At 53.5% G+C, this 22,737-nt stretch overlaps 1 protein-coding gene across 4 annotated transcripts in view; it reads left to right on the plus strand.

The window, feature by feature from the left end:
• The first annotated feature begins 701 nt into the window (after positions 1-701).
• Positions 702-22,737, plus strand: part of LRP5 (LDL receptor related protein 5) — a 108,778-nt gene continuing 86,742 nt past the window's right edge. Inside the window, exons 1-2 of one of the 4 annotated variants that reach the window (XM_072758566.1) lie at positions 13,716-14,213; positions 14,714-14,923. Coding sequence is in view for 2 of the 4 variants with exons in the window: in XM_072758565.1 (XP_072614666.1) it covers positions 805-868 (64 nt within the window). In the remaining 2 variants the exon portion in view is untranslated. Of the gene's footprint in view, positions 869-13,715; positions 14,214-14,713; positions 14,924-22,737 lie in introns of those variants that run through there. The other 3 variants (XM_072758565.1, XM_072758564.1, XM_072758567.1) reach the window with 3 other exon arrangements.

Here is a 22,737-nt window from a genome sequence, read left to right on the forward strand (position 1 = left end):
GCGGCGAGCTCCCTTCCGAGCCTGCTTTAGGGACCAAAGGTGAGGTCTGCCATCCTGGAGGGGCTTTCCCGTCAGCCGGCCTGGAAGCGCATCTGGAAGAACAGCGCGTCTACTGCTCAGTGTCCATGCGCCATAACCAATATGTAGGGTATTACATGTAGTTCAAAAAAATAGCCTCAAGCCCACCCCACTGTCAGCCCCTGCAGCTCCTGCCTTTGCCCATCGTCTGCGTCTGTGGCTGCCTCCAGCTGACATCCTGGTCGCCCTCCTCTGCCCTCGGGTGCGCCCTCACCGGTGAGAACAGGTGTCTTGGGGCCGCCCCGGGCGACTGACCCTGCCAGAGCGGCCGCGGTCGCGGGAAGGCGCACCGGCTTCCGACGCCAGAGGTGCCCGGTCGCGTGCCCTTCCCACGTCCCGCCCCCCGTGCCTCGGTTTCCCCGTCGGGGACGGCCGGCTCCGGCGCTGCTCCACAGGTGATACACCTGCTTCCGGGACCCGATCCGGCCCGAGCCGCCGCGGGCTGTCGGGCCGGCGCCCTCCCCGCGCCCCGGGAGCGCCGCGGGGGGCGGGGGCGCGGGGAGGGCCGCGGGGGCTCCGGGGGGCGCCCGCGGGAGGGCGCGGCGGCGCGGGGGGCGGAGACGCGGCGCGGCTTCCGCTCCCGCGCCTCCTCCCTCCTCCCCCGCCGTCCTGGTCCCCGGCGCCCGAGGGGGGAGGCGGCAGGCGCCGGGAGCCGCGCGAGGAGCCGCCGCCGCCGCGCCATGGAGCCCGAGTGAGCGCGCGCGGGCCCGCCCGGCCCCGGACAACATGGAGGCGGCGCCGCCGCGGCTGCTGCTGCTCGCGCTGTGCTGCAGCCTGGCCCCCGCCGCGGGTAGGTGGCGCGGGCCGCGGGGACAATGGCCCGGCGGCCCAGTGCGCGGCGCGCGGAAGCGACTTTGCAAGTTGGGGGCGAGTCGGGGCGCGCGCCGCGGCCCCCCCCCCCCGCCGCCCGGGGCCGCGCGCCGGCCCTTTGTCTCGCCCGCCCGGGCCCCTCCCGGGAAGGCCGGGCCCCGTCCCCGGCCCCGGCCCCGTTCCCGTCCCCGTTCCCGTCCCCGTCTCCGTCTCCGTCCCCGTCCCCGTCCCCGGCCCCGTCCCCGTTCCCGTCCCCGTCCCCGTCCCCGGCCCCATTCCCGTCCCCGGCCCCGTCCCCGGCCCCGGCCCCGTCCCCGTCCCCGGCCCCGTTCCCGGCCCCGTCCCCGGCCCCGTCCCCGTTCCCGTCCCCGGCCCCGTCCCCGTTCCCGTCCCCGGCCCCGGCCCCGTCCCCGTCCCGAGCCGGCGCGGAGGGCGTGCGGGCGGCGCCGACCCCGCCAGGTGCGGCGCGGGCGGGGCCTCACCTGCCCGCGGCCCGGGGCGCGCCCCGAAGTGCGGCGGCGCGGGACCGTGCGGCCCCGGGCGGCGGCGGGCGCGCAGCGCGGACTCTGGCCGGGGCAGGCCTCGCCGCCTCGTCGCGGACTCCGGCGCGCCCGCTTCCGATGGCCGCGGCCGGCCTGCCAGCCCGAGAACTGCTTGAAGTTGCGGGAAAGTTGCGAGACGCGGCGGCGGGGGCCTGGCCTGTGGCGCTGCCGCGTCTCCGGCGGACCGACACCTGCCAGGTGTCCGCGGGCCCCCGCCGTGGCGCCGGCCGCTGTCCCCGCGGGGGGGTGGGGTGGGGGCGGGGGCCGGGGGCCGCCGGCGCGGTCGGAAGCCGCGTGTGCCGCGCGGGTGCACAGCCCCGGTGCACAGCCCTGGGAGCTCGGCCGGGCACCTTTCTCTCCGACTTTTGGTGTGTCCCGAGGGGTGGAGTTGAGGTCAGGAGGACTCAGGAAACCTGAGCGCCTCGTGAAACGCTACACATGTTCTTTTAATTTGGAGATTGCCATGTGGTTTTGAAGCAAATCTCTTGCTACCTAAATCATTCTGTTTGGACGTGAGTGTTTTGTTTTTCTGGAGTGTGGCTGGCCAGACTGGACAGGGCCACAGAGCCCTGGGCTCCCCGGCTGCTGTTCTGCTGCTGGTAGCAGATTTTTTGGGGGGTGGCGGAGGCGGTGGCGGTGGCGGTGGTGGTGGGTGGCTCAGGTCCCTTTGTCTGGGCCTCTTTAAGGCAAACAGCTGTCTCCCTGAATATTTCCAGTTGGGACATTGCAGGGAGGTGTCCTGGCCAGGCTCTGTGGTCACATTCCCAGTGCTGCAGCCCCTTCATTGAGGTTTGGGGGGCGTAGAGGGGAGCGTTTCCTCAGGTCCTTTTGCCTCCCAGCCCAAGCTTAGAGAATGTTGGCGGTTTCACCCCAAATTTATCTGCCTCAGGAGCGTGTTTACATTTCTCGGCCATGTCTGATACTAGCAAAACAAGGTGATGACAAAACAATGACAGTATCTGGGTAGTTCAGGCCAACGCTGCTTCTTTTCTTTCCGGAAATGCCTGGATCACGGAGGCAAAAGTTTTTTTTTTTTTTGGGGGGGGGGGGGGATGTTTGTTTTAAAGGTGGGGTTTCTCAGCCGGCTGTGTTGCTTTTCACTTCATTACAGTTTTGGATTTCCTGTACCTTTTGGGGTTGACGTTGCTGGAGTCGAACGCCTGTCGTTTTTGTGGTTCAAGCCCCTAATGAGAAGGAATCACATCTGTGGAGTGCAGTCCTGTAGGAGGCAAAAATAGAGTTGATTATTTTAACATTAGGAAGCATGTCAACACAAGGGTTTTAGAGCACTGGCTAAAGTGGCTACCCAGTCCTAAAATGGAAGGAGAAGGAGGGCTCTTTCTGCACAACTATTTTGACTGTTCTTGATATGTTATGTCCCCGATTTCTGTGTTAGATTCATGCGTTAGTCCAGAGTGGAGCCAGTAAGTTGGTGGCTAATTATTTTTCCTGATTGCTTCCTGTTGCAATTTGAAGCTGTGAGCCCACGGAAATGCCTTTGTTTTAGTGGTCCCGGTGCTGGGAATGGCCTTCCCCAGCTCCACAGGCCCAGGCCTCCTTACCCTCTGGCCTCACAGCACTTGCTGCAGGACCACCTGTCTGGGACCCCCCTTCCCTCCCAGGGTGGTTACTGCAGATGCCTACTGCCTGGCCCACTGCCTGGCAGGTGGGTCCTGCTTAGTTAATAATTAAGTGCTATGTGGAGTCCACTGAGAGAGGTCCCCCAACCCCTGTTTTCAAAGCAGGGCCCACGTGCTTTTCACCCTCCCTGTTCAAATCCAAGAATTTACCCCGGTCAACCTGTATGATGCCACATTTGCTGTGGAGATCCTGCGGCATTTGGAACCCATTTAATTTCAGCTACACTGTATCACTGCTCAGGCATTTAGCAGAATTTGCGCACTGCCCTGGGGTGGGGTGGGGTGGGGGGGTGCAGTCAGGTGAGGACTCAGCACGGCTGCCTGCCCTGCAGCTTGGGCTTGCCAGGGCTGAGATTGGGGAGCTCTGGGGTCAGGCCAACCTGGATTTTACATGCTCAGGAGCTATTTGGCTTTGGATGACTTGATTAGCTTTTCTGCGTCCAATGTCTTCACCTGGTCCCCCCTACCCCGGAGAGTTCAAGAGCAAGAAATGCTGTGTGTACAACTCTTAGCACCATCCCTGGCCCAGGTGTGGGGACCGGTGGTGGCCGAACTGCAATGCCTGTTGTGTAATAGGGTCCTTGATCTTTTTGGCCTGGAGGTCCAAAAGCCGTTTTTACACAAGCTGGATTTTTTTTCAGCATCCGATATTTAGTCCACTGCCCTGACTCACTTATTGCTGCAACCCTGGTGGGGTCTCAAGGTGATTAGCAGTGGGGACAGACAGAGCCTGAGGGCCAGGGCCTAACATCAGCCTTGGTGCTTGCCATGTGGAGGAGCTTGAGCAGCCAAGCCCACCTTGGGTGCTTTGGTTTTCTCTTCTGTAAAATGGGATAATAATACTTCCTATCACTAGCCCAGTGAGTTAACACCTGCCTGGCACTCCATCAGATCTTATCATTGCTGCCGTTACTCTTTGGTACCCCTGGTGCCATGTGAAGTGCGGTGATAGAATGGCAGATGAGGCTGGGCTTTTGCTGTGACGGCATCCTGTGTAGACAGGGAAGGTAGGCAGACAGAAGCTAAGTATGCAGCTGTGGGAGAGGTGGACCCTGGGGGCGCTCCTTCACAGTCCCAGAGTCCTGTCCTCAACCACCAGGTGGTCTTCTCCACTGAAAGAGGCCAGATTGCCATGTAGAGTCTAGATGTGATACAGAAGGCAATGGGAGCTTCTGGAAGAATTTAGTCAGAGGGATAGGAAATGTAGGCTGGAGTCAGGTCTGTCCTAGGTGAAAGGTGTCAACTTGATTTTTTTTTTTTATTGAAGTGAAAATCACGTAATATAAAATTAATCTTTTTTAAGGATATAATTTATTGGCATTTAATACATTGACTAGGCTGTGCCGCCACCAGCTCAATCCAGTTACAAACATTTCTGTCTCCCTGAAATAAAACCCCACACCCGTTAGACAAGAACTTTCCATTCCCCTGTCACTGTCTGCTTTCAGTCTCAGTGGAGTTGCCTATTCTGGACATTTCATGTATACGGAGTTATATGATATGTAGGCCTTTTGCGTCTGACTCCTTATGTCACTGTCAGTGTTTTCTAGATTCATCCATGCTGTAGCATGTGTCCATGCTCCATTCCTTTTCAGTGCTGAGCAATATCCATCGTATATCGGATAGAGTGCACTTTAACAACCCCATCGACGGGTCAGTCTTGGTTAGGGACCTCTCAACAGGCCCGGGCTATGGGCAGTGCTGAGTGGGGTTTGGGACAGGAAAGCCATTTTAATCTGGGCTGGGAGCGAACAGATTTGTTCTTAGATCTGTGTCTCGGTTCAGAGATGTGACAGCTGGTGGCTGAGGCTGGGGACAAGCTAAGGGCCGGTGCTGGCCTCTGGGAGGAGGGATGCTGGGAGGTGGGCTATAGTGCTGTGGTTAGTGTTGCCAGAGCACTGAGAGACAGTGGACATTGTGGCTTATTCGGCGTCTTGGACAGTCACTTAACAGGCTCTCAAAATGGGGAGACTCTGATGGAGTGAGGGGCTGTATCCAGGACCTGCTGGCACATTTGCTCAGAAAGCAGTAGTATATGTGCTGTGGGACAGGCTCCTGGGGTGGGGGTGGGGGGTGGCTGTCCTGGGGACAGCATGGGTCCCAGTGCTGACCTGTCAAGACAGCTGCGGGTCTGGCCAAGAGCTGACTCCCTGGGTCCTGCCTGCTGTTCCTGGCTGGTCCCTGCTTTCTCTTCAACTCTGGGAATGGTCTGCTAGCTTGTGGCCTCAGATTCCTCATGGGCAGAAGTGGGATGTGGCATCTAGCTTGTGGGGTTTGTGAGGAGGGTGTCTAGTGTCCGTAAGGAGGGGCCAGGAGGCTCTTCCCTCAAGACAGGCTGCAGTGCCAAGGACACCAAGAGGTCCTGCCCTAGATAGCCAGGTTACCTTTTCAAAGTGCTGGAGAGCATGATCAAAGTCAAGGTTGAGAACACCTTCCCCAGTGGGGCCTGTGGGCAGGAGTGCTGAGACCTGATGGGGGCCTGGGTTTGGCGCCAGCTTGTCCCCAAGGGGTGCTCCAAGCAGGAGCAGACCGGGCTGCTGACTCCTCCCTGTAAGTAAGGGTGTCCCACTCCCCTAAGCCACCTTGGGCCCTTGTACACATCCATCCTGCCCCTTCTGAGCCCCAAGCAGCCCCATCTCCTGTGTGCCTCCCAGGCCAGCATTTACCCACCTGGCTGTGGACAGTTAACCCTCCCCAGGCCCCACCTGTTGCTCACCTGCCAGAGGAGTGCTCACCTCACAGCAGCCGAGTAGCACTGGAACTCAGGTCTAGATTCAGTCTGTGCCCAGAATCACATGTCCACTGTGTCCTCTTTGCTCAGGGTCTCCCTTGCCATGGACGCCTTGAAAGGTTATCATGGTGATGTCACATCTGAGCCCTTTCACAGGGTGGGGATCTGTACTCTCTGGGTATTATCTGCTTTATTTGTTGGTATTTAATTTAGTGCTTTCAGGGATCCCTGGGTGGCGCAGCGGTTTGGCGCCTGCCTTTGGCCCAGGGCGCGATCCTGGAGACTCGGGATCGAATCCCACGTCAGGCTCCCGGTGCATGGAGCCTGCTTCTCCCTCTGCCTGTGTCTCTGCCTCTCTCTCTCACTGTGTGCCTATCATAAATAAATAAAATAAAATAAAAAAATAATTTAGTGCTTTCAGATTGCCTTGTAGTAGTTTTCTAGTGCTTAAAGGAAAGCAAAGATCCGCTCAGGGAGACGAGGAGAGTTTAGGCTTTCTGGGGTCTCTGGTGTCTCTTTGGAACTATGGTAAGGCTCCTGTCCCTGGAAGAGCCAGAGAGTGGTGCACACACACTGGGCCCTTGCGGGCTCCCTCTTGAGGTCCTGGGTGCACTTCCTTCCCATGAACATCAGTTTCCTTCTTTGTAAAATGAAACAGGTTGGCCCTAAACTTGGAGGTATTTTCTAGGATGAGGCTTTCATTTTTCTCCCTCCAGAGGTCTTTGGGAGGGCTGCTCCTGTAAGAGGCACCTTGTCTGCCATACTGTCTGGCCCCGCTGCTCCCGGCTCCTGTTCCCTTGGGCTGTGTGGCTTCCCCAGGGTCCTCGGGGCTCCCCTTTCCCCTGGGAATCCTGTATCCTCGGGTCTGGAGTATGGTCTTCCCAGCTCTGCCATTTCTGCCTGTTTCCCCCCTACTTTTAAGTGTATGATTCAGTGGCATTAATTGCATTCACAATGGCATGTGACCAGTACCACTATTTCCCCAGGTTTTTTTTTTTATTTTTTAAGATTTTATTTATTCCTTCATGAGAGACACAGAAAGAGAGGCAGAGACACAGGCAGAGGGAGAAGCAGGCTCCTTGCGGGGAACCTGATGTGTGACTCGATCCCAGGACCCTGGGATCGCTCCCTGAGCCGAAGGCAGACGCTCAACTGCTGAGTCACCCAGGTGCCCCTATTTCCCTGGTTGTTTATTGCCTGAAACAGAAACAGTGTCCGTGGAGCAGTCAAACCCCATCATCTCTCCCTCTCTACAGCTCCATCCCAGATGTGGCCTTCTTACTTTCCCATGGCCACGAATCTGCCTGTTGTACGTACCCCCTCTTCGTGGAATCACACGGCATTTGTCCTTTTGTGTGGCTTGTTTCATTTAGCGTAATGTTTTCGGGTCCATCCGAGTTGCAGCGTGTGACTGAACTCCATTCCCTTTTATGGCTGAATGATACTTTGCTGCATGGGTAATGCACGCTTTGTTTGTCCATGTACCTGTCACCTGGGCTCCTGCCCCGCTGGCTGTTGTGAACAATGCTGCTGAGAATGTGGGTGTGCGATCACCTCCCTGAGCCTCTGTGTTCACTCTGGGGGATGTGCCTGGAAGTGGAGCTGCTGGACCATATGGTGCATCTGTGTTTGATTCTTTGGAGGATCCATCTAACTGCATGATTGTATGCAGCTGGCAGCAGCCCTGGAATTCCAGTGTCTCCACATCCTGGTCAACACTTCTTTTCTTTTCTTTTCTTTTCTTTTCTTTTCTTTTCTTTTCTTTTCTTCTTTTCTTCTTTTTCTTTTTCTTTTTCTTTTTCTTCTTTCTTTTTGGTTCTAGCCATCCTAGTAGATGTGAACTGGTACTTCATTATGGTTTTGATTTGCTTTTTCCTGGACGTTCATGACGTTGAGCATCTTTGCTCCTACCAGTTGGCCATTTTCTTTTATAAATATGCATAAATATTTAAATGCAAGACATACATGAATATATATGCTCTGCTTAACTGTGGTTCTTATTTCCATGCGGATGGACATCTTTGTTTATTGCCTACTTTATTTCTCTCCTCAGAGATGACCAGACCTTTAATACATATCGTAACAAACATGTTACATTGTTTTGAACATTGTGTTCATATTTTTTTACTAAACCCAGTCACTCTTTACCTGTGATTCAGTAGCCTTTTTTACTTGCTAATGAATCTTAAATGTTTTCTGTATCTTTACTTTCAGATTTTCATTCTTTTTAAAACCTAAGTAGTGTTTTATAATATGGATCTACCACAGTTCATAGCTTTTATCTACTGGAACAGCATGGAAGTTTTTCCAGGCTTTATTTTATTTTTTAATTTAAACTCCGTTAGCCCACATATAGTACCTCATTGGTTTCAGATGTAGTGTTCAATAATTTATCAGTTGCATATGACAGCCAGTGCTCATCACATCACCCACTTACCCCACCCCCCATCCACCACCAGGCTTTATTATTATTATTATTATTATTATTATTAATAATAATAATAATACAAGGCATGCCACAGTGACTGCCTTGTTCATGCATATCTATGCATTTGTGTACAGGCATTTCTGTAGGATTCGTTCCTTGTCCAAGAGTATATCCGCTTGTAAGTTTCTCGAGTTCCTGACCCAGTCCTCCAAAGAGGCTGCACCAGTTTGTACCTTCCCAGGCATTTGTGAAAGGATGTGTTTTCCTGTGCCCTCTCCAGTGCTGGCAATGACCAGACTTTATTGTTCTTAAATCATCAGTTTGTTTAAAAATTAGAAAAATTTGATTTGCACCTCCTTCATTACTGGCTTCTTGGCTGTTTGGCCATTTGTATTTCTTTTTCTGTAAATTACCTACTCTTGTCCTTAGCCCATTTTTCTGTGGAGTTGTTTATCTTTCTTATTGATTTGTGGGAGCTGTTTATGGGCATGGACAGTAACTCTTTGTTATATTTGTTCCAGTTTTTTCTTCTGATCTGTAGTTAGTCTTTCATGCTTATTTCTGGTGGTTTATTATCCTAAAGGCATTAAAAAGTTTCATGTAATCAAAACCCTGTGTCTATTCCCTCATGGTGTGTGGGTTTGTGCTTTGTTTCTCTACCTCTAGATTATAAACACCTCTTCCTTTATTTTCTTCCAGGGCTGTTATTGTTTTGTGTTCTATATTCAGACGTTATTTTATCTGATTTTGGGGAGGTATATGGTATCAGGTAAGGATCTGAGCTGTTCCTGATGTGCCCCTCCCCCACCTCCATCAGTGGATGGAGAATTGTCCCAACACATTTCTGGAATGGCCCATTCTATCCTCATTCACTTAAAATACCACTCATTATGTCATGTGCAGTGTTCACAGATGGCATGGCTCCTTATTCTGACATCTTCTATTCTGCTCCATTGACCTGTGGGTGTCTTTCTGTACCAGTGTGCTGTTTCAGCTCCTATAGCATCACAGTGTATCTAGAGACTGAGTGTATTCAGAGACTCCCTCTTCATTATTGTCTTTAAAACATTGTATTGACTGTTCTTGTATGCTTATTCTTTTGTGATAAACTTCAGAGCCAGCCTATCAGGTTTCATCCTTTGATCTCTTGATCCAGAGACAGTGAGTGGTCACATTCAACAGGTGTCAGAGGGCTGGACTTTAGAAGTGGTCTCTGACAAGCAAGCTGGCCTCGGGCTGTGGAAGTAAATTCATCTTCTTCCGCCACGAAGGAGCTGGTCTTCATGCTTTTGTTTCCTGTTGGCACATGGAGTGCTCCAGAGGTGACATTTGTGCCAGATAGCCAGCCACACTCCTGTTCCCTGGCACACCAGCGTCTGCTCGGGAGATGAGCTCTTAATGCAACCAATTCCATCGTTAGCCCAAAGGGAAATATAATTACCATGTAAATTACTGCTCCCCTCCCCTAGTTCATTCCAGAACAAAATGTGAGTAACTTTAATTTCTTACCTGGCTTGCACCCCTTTATTAGCCCAATAGGGAGGTGGTTCCTGCCTAGCAGAACTCTTAGGCAATTGCCCAATAGGGCATTAAAAGCCGCCCGAGCGCGTGGCCCTGGCCAGAACATGTCAGCCGGGGGTGCCTGGGTGCCTTCCAGACTGTCCACTTGCAGCAGCTGCCACCCTGGAGTTCACCCTGGGAGGAGCAGGCCTTTTCCGAGATGGGAGCTGAAGTGATGTCCTCGCTGCAAGATGGTTTCAGAGCAAAATGTGTCCTCCAGCTGCTTTTTTTGCGGGGGTGAGGGGGTGGAGGAAGGAGGGAAGACCATTTCTCTGAACTTTCCCCAGAACAGATTTGGTTCCAAAAAGAGCCTGGTGGGAGTGTGCACTGTCTTGCCCACCCCACCCCCTTGCCCCATGCCCCAGATTCCTCCTGACTAAGGCTGGAGCACGGGCTGATTCTGACACCCATTCTTCCTCTGCTCTGCGATGCAGGCCTGGTCTCTGTTCCCTCCCACATGTTGGAAAGCCCTGGTGCTTCCTTCCTCTCCATCACCACCCCTTCCCCAGCTCCAAGACCTCCCCTCTAGGCCCCCACAGTACTCACCCTTGGGGTGGGAGACTGTACCAGTTTCTAGCAAGTCTCCTAGAACCTCCCCCTGCCCATTTACCTTTTACTCTGGCCAGATTATGTTTTCCAAAACTAGTTTCATCATGTCCTTCCTTCCCCTTCTCAGAAAATGACAGCAATTTCCCAACATCTGAAGTTGGGACTTTTTGGCCTGGGATTCCATGCTGCCCCCAGGCTGGCTTTAGCCCTCTCCTGTGCTCCCTGGGATGAGTGCTTCTCCAGACAGAGCTGTCTCCTTGGAGTCCAGAAACTTCCATGACCCACTCAGCCTGAGAGGGCCTTGGGGACAGAGGCTGCCTTCATGCTTGTCTTTCCACCTGCTGTCTTGCATGTAGTAGATGCTCAGTAGCTATCTAGAGGATTCCCAAGACCTCGTCTGTCCAGGGAGCCAATCTTTCCTATCCTTATCCCCTCTGGCCCCTAGATCTACAGTGTGGTAAGCTCCCACCCCCATCCTGGCATCCAGCAGTGCTGTGTTTCCCAGATTACAGAGCACCTGTCCTTCATAACAGAAGGCTTGTGGGGCCAAGTGTGGGACCCACTTCCCCAATGGAGAGTCATATTCCTGAGATAGGGACTCTGAGAGGGCCTGCTACAAATAAAGCTGTTTTATTTCAAGAAACCCAGTGCATCCTGAACATACTTAACTGGAGTCCAGCGTCCATGAAATACCTACCCACTGTGGGGGTCATTGTGCTGGTTCTCCTGGTGTCACCTGTGTTTGCACAGAGTTCTCCTTTTCCACAGGCCAGAGCAGTATCAGCTCATGAGGGCCAAGGTGCTGGATCCCTAGCCCTGCCAGGGAGCAGCCCCGGCACAGGGGATTTGGGTGGGCACCTCTTGCCTGAGAGGAGTGTCGGCCTGGTCATCTTAGTGCTGGCTGTGGCCCTAGCTTTGCCTCTCTCCACAGAGCAGGTGACTGCCTGGTATTGTATCTGCTGAACAGAGCAGCCCCGACATGTCACCCTTTGCCCCAGGCCCCCAACCTGCTGGGCTGGGTACAGCGTGTCATGTTGTGTCGTGTCCCTAGAGAGGATGCGGTGCGTGCTGTTTGCAGCCCTGGGAGGTCTCTGCCCGTGTGGCCCCAAGGTGAGCACAGCACAGTGAGTGGAATGGCCTTGCTGAGGCTCCTCTAGTTTTCATGTAATCCCCACCTTCTTGCTGGAGGCACTTGTGCGGCCAGTGGTGGAGCTTGAGGACGATCACTCAAAAGAGATTTCATCTGTTTGGTTGTTACCATTCCTGGCTTCTTTCTCTTTCTTTCTTTCTTTCTTTTTTTTTTTTTTAAGATTTTATTTATTTATTCGTGAGGACACACAGAGGCAGAGACATAGGCAGAGGGAGAAGCAGACTCCCCGCTGAGCAGGGAGCCTGATGTGGGACTTGACCCCAGGATCACACCCTGAGCTGAAGGCAGATGCTCAACCACTGAACCCCCCAGGTGCCCCAACCCTTCCTGCTTATTGATTGCGGCCGCGCATGTGCAGGTGGCCAGGCACAGCTGGTTGGAGCTCTATAAGGCCCACCAGCAGCACAGATGCCAGAAACTGAGGCTCGGGTTCCTTTTGCCCTCAGAGGGGTGTCTGCATTCAGCTTTTCTGTACCAGTGGCACCTCTCAGAGCCAGGACATGTCCATGACCCCTAGGGCCATGGATATGGGCTGGAAATAACTGATTTGTTTTTTTTTTTTTTTGAAATAACTGATTTGGAGGGTGAATGGAACCCATGCCAGGATCCAGGCAGGTCTGGCCATGAGGTAGGCACTGGGCTCCATCTATGAGGATCCAGAAAGACCTGCTCAGGAACTCTCTACCCCCATCACCCCAAAACATTTCTCCAGCCAGGCTCCTGCATCCTGCATCCCTGTGAGACCCACTTATTGAGACCTGTCTATGTGACCAGGCTTTCTTGGGGCCCCACTCCATCAGGATGGAATAGGATGTTTCACAGATGGGACTCTGTTACACAGGCAGAGGGATCCTCTTAGGGTGCTTCCTGACCAGGGGCCTGTGAGACAGTTTCCAGAGTCTCCAGGCATATAATCACTGATTTCTTCTTACCACAGTAAAGGTGCAAGGTCTCTCCTAGATGGCTGGGAGCTGGAGAGGTGCTGGGTTTTCCTGAGCTTCACTAGCTGGTGTCAGCAGAGCAGGATGCAGAAGCAATTGGGAATGTAGAGTTAGGAGTGTGCTCCCATCCATGGCCGGTGAGGTCCTCCCTATCAAAAGGGACAGGGGACGCATTTGATTAAAGTGACCCCCTTCTGCTCTTTGTGGGTGTGAAGAAGGCAGGAAGGCCTCATTTCTTCTTGCCTGCCTATGGTACCAAAGGCCAGATGGGTCACTGGGGAATACTTGGGAAAGTCACTGCAGCACATGAGGTGTGGTGTGGGTTTCCATGTAGCACCTGCCCCTCGGAGCTTGCTGCCTCCTAGCAGAGTCACTGTGGTGGGGATCCTTGGACCGAGGACATGCTGTACCGCAGTGTCCTCCCCTGCTGACCTGCCCAGGGTTATTGTGAGCAGCAGAGGGGGCTGCAGAGGCATCCCAGTAGGGAGCCCCAGGGGCCCTGGGAGCCTGGAAGCCCGGGCAGTGCAGGCTGCCTCCACCTGTTCCGGCCTGGCCTGCGTTCCTGGCTCTGCTCGCAGCTCCGTGGCCTTGGGCAAGTGTGTTAACCCCTCTGGGCCTCAATTTCCTCACGTGTCAGGGGAAAGTTGTTGCCTGAGGATGCAACGAGGCTGCAAAGTGCTTAGCATGGGGCTGGCTCCCAGTGAGGGCTCAATAATTATTAGCTATTAGGGTTATTATTACAATCGTAATTGTGATTCTCCAGGGAGAGGGCCCTCAGGGGATCCTGGAGTCAGGTTCAACTCCAGCTAAGCGGTGGCTTGGCTGAAACCATCTTAGCTCAGACTTGTTAGAAGGTGGAGTGCTGTGTTGTGGTAATGGCCATGTTGAACCCAATCACTCTGCGCTGAATTTGCTTCCTTGCCCAGGTAAAGCCTGGTAGGGGCATGCTCTGGAAGCCCTGCGGCTGGGAGAGCAGGTGCCTGTGTCTGTGGGGGTGGGGATCTTCCTGGGACTTTGCTCTGTCCGAGGTGTGGTGGGGGGTGTTTACCTCTTAGTTCTTTCATTTGGAGCCCCCACCCCGTCTATTTGTAGGTGTTGCCTGCCTCGCCCCTGCTCACAGGAAGTTGTTGGTAGCCCCGCTTTCTTCTCTCCCCATTGCCTGTCTTCTGACTGCCGGCTCACTGGCCTGCCTGACAGGCTCCCGGGCTGGGCAGGGCCTCCTGTCCACTGGATCGGTGGTCTCTAGTCCTCTCGTGTCCATTGGCCTTCCCCCTGGAGGCAGAGAAGGGAGCCCAGGCACCAAGTCTTCACCCTCAGGTGAGGTCCCTGCTCCATCTGGCTTCCCTGCCCTGGGATGGGGACAGTCAGTGCCTTTGCCCTGGGTTCCTGATGGCACTGTGCCCAGCAGGCACTCCGTAATTAGTGAGAGAGGCTGCCTTCCAGCTCGGGTGCCAGGCTGGGTCTCCCATTGCCATCTCCCTCTCTCTACAGTCTGCAGGAGGGGAGCAGACTCTGCAGCCCTCAGCTCCTGGCCCTTCTTCTGCACCTGCCCTCTGGCTATGAACCTAGGTGGGACCTGCCTGTCCCTTCCTCGGCCTAGGCTGGCTTTCCTGACTTCCTGTTGCCTCTAGCCCGAGAGTAATTTAAGCCCCTAGCAGGTGCTCCTGGCCCCAAACTAGGCCCCTGGAACAGGATGAAGACAGGCAGGCAGCGGCTCTGTCATGGCCAGGCCAGATCTGGGAATAGAACACTCTGACCCTTGGCCAGTGGTGATTGTCCTGGAGGTGAGTCTGTGAAGGGAGGGCACCCCTCCACCCTGTGCCTGTTGCTCAGGCCTGGCTCCTGTGCTATCTGGACCCTGATTTCCTTGGCATTGGTCACTCCCTCTTGGGAGAGCGGGGTGGCCTCCCTCCCTGTAGCGTTTGCTTTCTGCTGCCTGGCGGGCCATTCTTCTTCCATGGTTGACCTTTACAGCAGCCCCGGAGGCAGGGAGGCTGGGCCACATCTCCATGGTCACCAGAGAGGCTCAGAGTGCTGACCTCTGTTTGGAGAGTGAGCCAGTGAGGGGCAGGCACTCCCTCCCTCCACCCTTGCATGCTGCTCAGTGTGCGACAGGAATGTTAGACTCTGTCATGAGGGAGACCTGTAGCTCCAGGCTTAGAGCCCCTGAGGCACTTCTGAAGCCCAGTGGTCCTTATAAGGGGGCCCTTGGGGAGTGTGTAGGCACAGTGCCGGGTTGCTGTGTGGTTTTAATGGTTGGTATGTCCTTACCCCCTTCCTACAGATGTGGACATTGAATCTGAGGAGCACCTGGACCCTGTACAGAGTTCTGCTGGGATGCTGGGGGTGGGGGGGGGCCTGGGGCAGGAGCCACGGAGATGAGTAGGAGGGCCTGCCGACCCACCAGCCTTACCTGGCTCCCCCTTCTAAGCAGCACTCTTCTGGGACCTACTCTCTCTGCGCAAGAAGGAGCAGTTGGAGTCCCAGGCTCCAGGTGCATCTCTCTGTTCCTTTTCTTCTTCTCCCTGGGCACAGAAGGGTTGTCCTGGAACATAGGACCCAGATATATGGTCAGGGGGTGGGAGGCCACCATCCCTGGGGGCAGAGGCTGAGATGCTGGGCTTCTTCCTTGGAATGTGGTAGGTCACCGCAGTGCCTTGGGGACTGGATGCCCCTCCCTTGTCTGACCCTTCTGCAGAGAGATCTGGGGGTCATTCAGGTGCCCTGAATGAGTGAATTTCAAGTGCTTTGGTAAGAACCTGTCCTCTTTGCTCTCCTGTGTTGCTGATTAGCAGAGGGTGACTTTGGGCAGGTTACCCAGTCCCCCCCTTCCACATACCCACATACTGAAAAAGCACCCCCCCCCCACACCCAGGGCCCTCCCAAATGCTCATTTCAGGCTTCTCCACATTCTTACAAAACTTCAGATCCGATGCTTAGCTTGTTTCCAAGTATAATGAGAATAATCAGAGCTGGTCTAAAGTGCTGAGCATTTACAGGCAGCCCCCAGACCTGCATAAGATATTCAGGACCCAGAAGCTCCAGCTCTTCAAGACATGTTAGTGGCCGGAGGGGCTTTGGACAGGGTTTCAGCAGGGACCAAGAACCATGGTTTCTCTCTGTCCACTCTGCTCTGCCTGGGACAGAAGTGTTGCGAGCCTGAGGTCTTTTGTTTGGCTCCTGGCAGCAGCCTCGAGGCCTCAGCACCTAGCGGGCTGCTTTTTTTTCAGGAACAGTAGATCATTTGAAAGCAGAGCCTCCCAGTCTTGCCCCATAAAAAATGAGATTTTGTAGAGTGATGGTAAATTTGGCACGCCTTTATTATTATTTTTTTTGTGCAACACTTAAAGAAAATAAAAGCTGGTACAAAGGTATGTTTGTTTCTGAAATGCATTTCCTTTCCCAGATGTTCTTTTCTGCCAATTCCAAAATGCGTTCTGAGCTCAGTTCTCGTTTCCTCTCTGTGGAGCAGAACAATGAGATCTCTGTGACCACACAGGGAAAACGCAGTCTTCCTCGCCAGTGGGCCCGGGGTGGGGTGGGGCCGCTGCAGTCGTCCCACCTTCTCCCACTTCAGTGGAAAGGACCAGTCTGTGCCAGCAGGGTTAGGGACTCCTGCTGACATTCCCGCTGACTGTTGGGGGGGGGGGGTAGGGGGCTGCTTAGAGGCACCGGGGCCCTGTGCACCTTTGTTTCTAACTCTTTAGTTTGCTGTGTGGCCGTGCACTAAATTCTTGTATGTGCATTGCCTTTGTGCATCCTGGGACTATGTTACCTGGAGCTGATCTGGCCCCTTCTTTCTGACATCAAATACTGGTGTCCCTGGCCAAAGGGTAGGTGTCTAGGACACATTGCAGAGGCAGAGTTGGCCGGAGAGCCAGGTAGACCCCAGTGGACATCCCCAGAGTCAGCAGGCCCTCGGGCCCTCCTTGGCTGGTTGGCCTGTCCCTTTTGCGCTTGACATGGGTGATGCATGTGCTCCTTGGGAGCCATGGACCGCACAGCTGCATGTGCTCCCACATAATACATGCGTGCACACAAGTGCAGGATCCTTAGCACCTCCTTGGTTAATTTCCAAGGACTGTTAAGAGACCCATAAAAGCTTGCACTTAGGATGGATTTTATACTGATGTCCATTAAGAATGTTTCTCTGGGGTGTGCATTTTTATTTAGGGTGTGCATTACATGATATCTTTACTTTTTGGTCAAGGTACCCTGCCTTCGAACACCCGCGATACACATAACTAGGCTTAATAAATAAAAGTAGCTCACGGTACTACACATTTACAGTGTGCCAGGCAGGTTCTAAGGGATGTTCGATTGACTCATTGAATCCTTCCCGCCACTCTGGGGCCTGGGTGCCCATTATATAGATGAGCAAACTGAGGTTAGGAGAGCCTGCAGAACTTGCTTGGGATCACGCAGAACTCAAATTGGCAGACTGAGGCCCCACTGCCTACTCCTTAATTGCAATTTGAATTATAAAAGTGTTTTCTTTCATCTATAAAGGAAATAGGCTGCAGAGCCCCCAGTGCATTTAGATACGTGGCCTTCATTATAAGAGATGGGGAGGACCCAGGCCAGAAGGCTCTCTTGGGTGGCCCCACCTTCTGTACGAACCTGAGCAGCCACCTTGGTGCCTGTTTCCATGGGGCCTTCAGGACTTTGGGTGGAAGCTCCTGCCTCCCCTTTCGCTGGAATGGGCTGGCAGAGTCAGCCCCCCAGGGCCTCCGGGTCAGTCCCTGCCATGGCCTTGGGCCACTTCCGGGAGCAGGGAGCTGTTGAGCCGAAATGGTATGTAATCAGAATGCTATATTTTGTCGAAAATAAGAATGTTAGTAATGGGCTGGTTTCTGGCAAGTCCAACTGGGACTCTGAAATACATATTTTTCCCTACTCTGCCCTAAACCTTCTAATTAGTGAAAACGCACATTTGCAAACATAAATCAAATGTCGTATTTCCTACAAACTTGTCCTAGGTATCACTGAGCTAGTAACATTCCACGGTTGCTAAATTAGGGCTTGCAGAGTGAGTGCATGTGAGTGTGTGTGTGAGAGAGAGAGCGAGCACGAGAGAGCAAGCACAAGCTCATGAGGAACAGGAGGGAAGGAGAGACTGGGGTGCCTGTTGGGGAACCCACTTCTGTCCCTCACAGGTGCTTGGGCCCCTGCTTCCAGCTCCCTTACCTGTCAGCACCTGCAGGGTCACCGCAGTGAAACTTATATATTTGCCCAAATACAACATAGTTGGTAGAGGAAACGGCTTCAGGGAGCAGCACTTTCCCTCACAGGGAAATCTCTGCAGTGTTTGTAACCAGACCCTGACATCCACCACCAATGCACTCCGTTAATGGACTCTGTTTTGGAAAGGGCGATTATCTCTGGTAACTGGCCCTGGTGTGGGCTGTGCCCTCCCTCCCTGGCATTGGCACCAGCTCTGGGGCCCCATGCACTTCTGGGGCTGCGTTCAAGGAACTGGGCTTGGGGTCCCAGGCAGTTGGGGTCATTTCCAGTTCTGAGCCATGTTGTGGGGGTAGGATGCTTACCTGCCTGTGTAGACCAGCGTCCTGGAGCTTGTTGGGTCATTGGTATCTGGGGTGGTTGGTTGCAAATAATTTCCCAGTAACCGGATGGAGAAAATCTTTGTCAGGACTGACATCCTCTGGCCAGAAGACCATGTGAGAGCCCCCAGAGAGCCTTAGAGAGCCCCCAGACTTGGATATATCAGTCTTATTGTTCATGAAAAGGGGAGGAGGTGGCTGAGGATGGGAAGTAAGTGTGATGGGCTGGAGATAGGATCTGTGGTGCCTCTGCTCAGTCTCTGCTGACGTGTCCTATTCAGTTTTGCTTTTGTGTTTTCCATTTCACTTTACCTCCAGGCCACTTTTTCTCAAAATGTGTCCCCTAGGTCAAAACTAAATGGTGCTCTTTTATCAGATACACTTGGGAAATCCTGGGTATAGGACATGAACTAGGTTTCCTCATTATGGGACTTCTCAGAGCCTTTAAAATGGCAGTTACATGCTAGATTGTGTCTCCTCTCTGTAGGCTCACTCCACAGGTTGAGGAAAAGGGGTGGTTACTGGTGTGTGAGCTCTATAGTGCCCAAGGTAACAGGGGACATCACTGGCACTGTTCTTTCCCATCACCCCTGCTTCTTCACACTTGTCACCTCTGGGCAGTGGTCTCCTCACTCTGCTGACTGTATAGAGTAGCCCGGCTTCGTGTCTGGGTCCAAGGTCAGAGTAAGCCCCTGCCCACTCATGTCAAGAGATTTAGTGAGATCTGTCAACTTTTGCATTCTTTGAGGTTGCCTGTTGGTTGCTTTTGGGATTTGTGCCCTCAGATAGACGTGGATGACGTGTGGTGTGGTGGGTGGTAGTGGAGGAAAAAGCCAGCTTAGGATCGGGGTCTCCACCCCCGGGCCCCACGTTTTGTGTGCTGTGTGGTCTCAGTGAGCTGCTGGAGGTCCAGCTTATTTTGGTCATCAAAAAAAAAAAAAAAAAAAAAAGAGGTAAAACTGCTCTTCCCTCAGGCCAGGCGGCAGGGCAGGGAAGGTGCTATGAGATTGAGTTGGGTTAAGATAGAGAGTGAGTGGGCAGTAAGCCCACAGCAGATCCCTCTGGAGTCTGCTGACCCATGTGGGAGTTGGGCTGGGGAGCTGACTTCAGTTGTGAAGGGGTGTCCAGGACTTGCCAGGTGGGAGGCTTGATGATCATCTGACAGTCATCCCGGGAGGTGTTCTGCATTGGGGGTGAGCCTATGTTGGGTGGGAATTAGGGCCCCATAGTCACCTCTGGAAGGGGTCCATGTTACTTGGGCCAGGGTCAGGACCTTCAGAGTGGCCCTTGGGGGCAGTGTGCTACCCCAACTGATTCCTAGGGGTCCCTCTGACAGGTGCTCAGTGGGTCTGTGCCAGGTCCTGGGGCTTTGCTCATCTTCTAGGACTTTCCAGAGTAGCTGAGCTCAGGCTCCTCCTTAGCATGGGCCACAATGTCCTCCTGCCTGCCCCAGGGCACAGCCCCCTTACACAGGGTGGCATCAGGGACCTCCCCACCCCCACCCCCCGCCCAGCCCATCTCCTTGTTTAATGAAAATACTATTTAAGGGTTTTTTCTAAACTTCTTTGTACTCTAAGACATCTGAAGCTTCATTTTCTTGTATCCTTTACAACTGATTTCTTCTTTCCTGCTCCACTCCCCCCAGACCTGCCCTCATAGTTTCCTGTCCGCCTGCTTCCCTGACCTTTGAAATGTGGTTCCTGCTCTGGAAGCTTTCCTGGGCCTCAGGGTTAAGTACCCTGTGTGTGTGTGCGCACACGGGTGCGTGTTAAGGCTAGGGAAACTAGCAGCTGGGGAACTGTAGAAACGGGGTGACCAAGCTGGAGGAAGATGGTTGGCTCTGAGCTGTGCCATAAGCCCAGGCTGGTGAGCCTGTGAATGGAGGAGCAGGTGGGGAGGCACCTGGAGTCTAGCAGGTGCAAGGTGAACCTGAGGACTGGGCACCAACCCACGTGACTGGGCTGGGACAGGGCAGGTGGGATGAGAGGTGTTGACCTTGCTTCTGCAGCCAGTGATGTGCATAGACCTCAGAGAGCAGCTTGATGAATGTCCACAGCCATGCGTCTTAGTCCAGGTCAAGAGTATAACTTCCGGAAGATTCCTCGAGCTGCTTTCTAGCTTTCCCCTGCCCGCCCTGTCCCAAGAGGCGCCACTCAAGTTTTGTCTTCTGAACTCCCCACCCTTGTGGTCGTAATAAAAGCTATTTCTTTTTATCCCAAGCAGCCTTGGTTTGGGAGTAGATAAGCATCCTTTGTAATAGGTTATAGTCTTAATGCCAACCATGGCTATATCTGCTCTGGATTTGAAGCAAAGTACAATATTTATTTATTAATATAGTGCAGATGTCAGCATACCTGATTGATGGATAGGTCATTATCAGGATAGCACCTTGAACAGAGAGGGAGAAGGAGGGCCCTCTGCCAGAAGCCCCATGTGCCAGAGCCAGCCTTGGAGGGGAGTTGGGCAGTCTCACGGAGGACTTGGCTTTCACCTGGGCCAGGTGTGGGACCAGGGAGGGCTCGGGGGGTAGGAATGGTGGAGGCATGGTGGTAGAGAGTGGAGTCTCCTTGGTCTGCTCTGGTGGGAGCTGGAGCCTGCGAGGAACCTGGGCGGCTGAGGCCAGGTTGGGGGTGTGAGAGGAGTTTGGGCACATCCCTGGCTGAGTGGGTCTGAGGTGGATAGATGGGTGGGGGAGGCTTTAGGGGCTCTGACAGGGCAGGCCAGGTGGGAGCTGGGAGAGCCGAGTCTTCCGGGGCTTTGGGAGAGGTTATGGAGAGTTCCACTCCAGCTCAGCCCACTCAGGCCAACACGTTTGTTTGCTGAGCTTTCCATAAAAGGCAGAACATCTGTTCAGTTAAAGGAAACCCAACATTTATGATTGTTGTAAATGTCAAGTGTCCCCTTTAGAATGTTTAGGAACCGCAGAATGTGTCACTGAGGGGAGCCTATCTTCATTGGGCAGAAGCCCCAGAGGGAAGGTGAAGCTCCGTTGCTGGGATGGTGGCCTCACGTGGCCTCTGCACCCCAGTGACAGGGTGCTCCCCTGCGTTGGGCGCCGGGCGGAGGCGTGGGGTGGGAGGTTCCCAGCTCCGAGGAACTGCCCATGTAAAAGGGAGTTTGGGCATTTAACATGACGTTAATCAAGAAATTGCCTTGAGAAGTTGCAGTGGGGTTTTGCTGAGCTCGGTGCTCCTATGGTGGAGCTGCAGACATTTTCCAGCCATTCCAACATCCCTGCAGTCTGTGCTCCGCGATCCAGCGCGTGCTTCTTGGACTCGGAAGTGAGGGACTGAACTTCTCTGTGCACACACCTGGGGAGCCTCATTCACTTGCATTTTTGGGGACCACGCAGATTTTTCCTTGATCCCCGTCATTTTAGCCAGATCAGCGCCTTTCCTGTTTCCTCTTATAGGGGAAATAGAACTTTCCTGCCCAGTGGTGGGGAGAGGCTCCCACCCCAGCCCAAGTGCCTCTGAGGTATGCTTTATCGTAACAGTTGAGGGAATTCTGCAGTTTCTCTCTGTTCGAGTCATGCTTTTTTTGTTTTTTATTTAGTGAATTAATTTATTTTAAAAGATTTTATTTATTTGAGAGAGAGAGGGAGAGAGGGCGAGCACAAGCAGGGGGGGAAGCAGAGGGAGAGGGAGAAGCAGGCTCCTGGATGAGCAGGGAGCCCAATGCGGGACCCGATCCTGGGATCCCGGGATCATGACCTGAGCTGAAGGCAGATGCTTCACTGACTGAGCCACCCGGGTGCCCCCCCCTTTTGTTTTTTTAATTAAAATTTAAAAATTTTTATTTTATTTTATTATTATTTTTTTTATTTATGATAGTCACAGAGAGAGAGAGAGAGAGGCAGAGACACAGGCGGAGGGAGAAGCAGGCTCCATGCACCGGGAGCCTGATGTGGGATTCGATCCCGGGTCTCCAGGATCGCGCCCTGGGCCAAAGGCAGGCGCCAAACCGCTGCGCCACCCAGGGATCCCTTTTTTAAATATTTAAATTCAGTTTGCCAACATATAGTATAACATCCAGTGCTCATCTCATCAAGTGCCCGCCTTAGTTTTTTTGTTTTTGTAAATGATGGTTTGAGCTTTATCTAAAGTACCTAGGATTGTATCTAAGTAGTATGTACAAGACAGTTTGGGAAAAGAATACAGTTTTGTAGAAGGACCTAAACAATATTTAAATAAATGTTTATGGATAAGAAGACACAGTCCTGGAGATGTTACTTCCCCTACACGAACCACTGTGTCTATCCTTTCCCAGGGCAAAGGTGCTAGCCCCTGGCATGTGAGGAAGCGGGGTGGTGGTGGGGTACGGTGTGGAGGTGCTGGTGGTGATGTGGCCTGGGCGCCCGGTGTCCGGGAAGCAAGCAGGGGTGCTGTGAGCAGTGGCGGGCGGCAGAGGCTGGGGAGTGGTTGGGAAGTTGGTTATATTGAGCAAATAAGTCAGTCAATGGACAGCCCCAAACACCAGTTTTCCACTTTGGAGAAGATACTAACACATGCAGAAAGGGAAACTGATTAGGGATGCCTGGGTGGCTCGGTGGTTGAGCGGCTGTCTTCGGCTCAGAGCATGATCCCGGGGTCCTGGAATTGGGTCCCACATTGGGCTCCCTGCTCATTCGGGAGCCTGCTTCTCCCTCTGCCTATGTCTCTGCCTTTCTCTCTGTGTCTCTCATGAATAAATAAATTAAAGCTTTAAAAAAAATCGCCAAAAAAAAAAAAAGGAATGATTAGAAAGC

Source organism: Vulpes vulpes, chromosome 5, assembly GCF_048418805.1.
Source record: "Vulpes vulpes isolate BD-2025 chromosome 5, VulVul3, whole genome shotgun sequence".
Lineage (NCBI taxonomy): Eukaryota > Metazoa > Chordata > Mammalia > Carnivora > Canidae > Vulpes > Vulpes vulpes.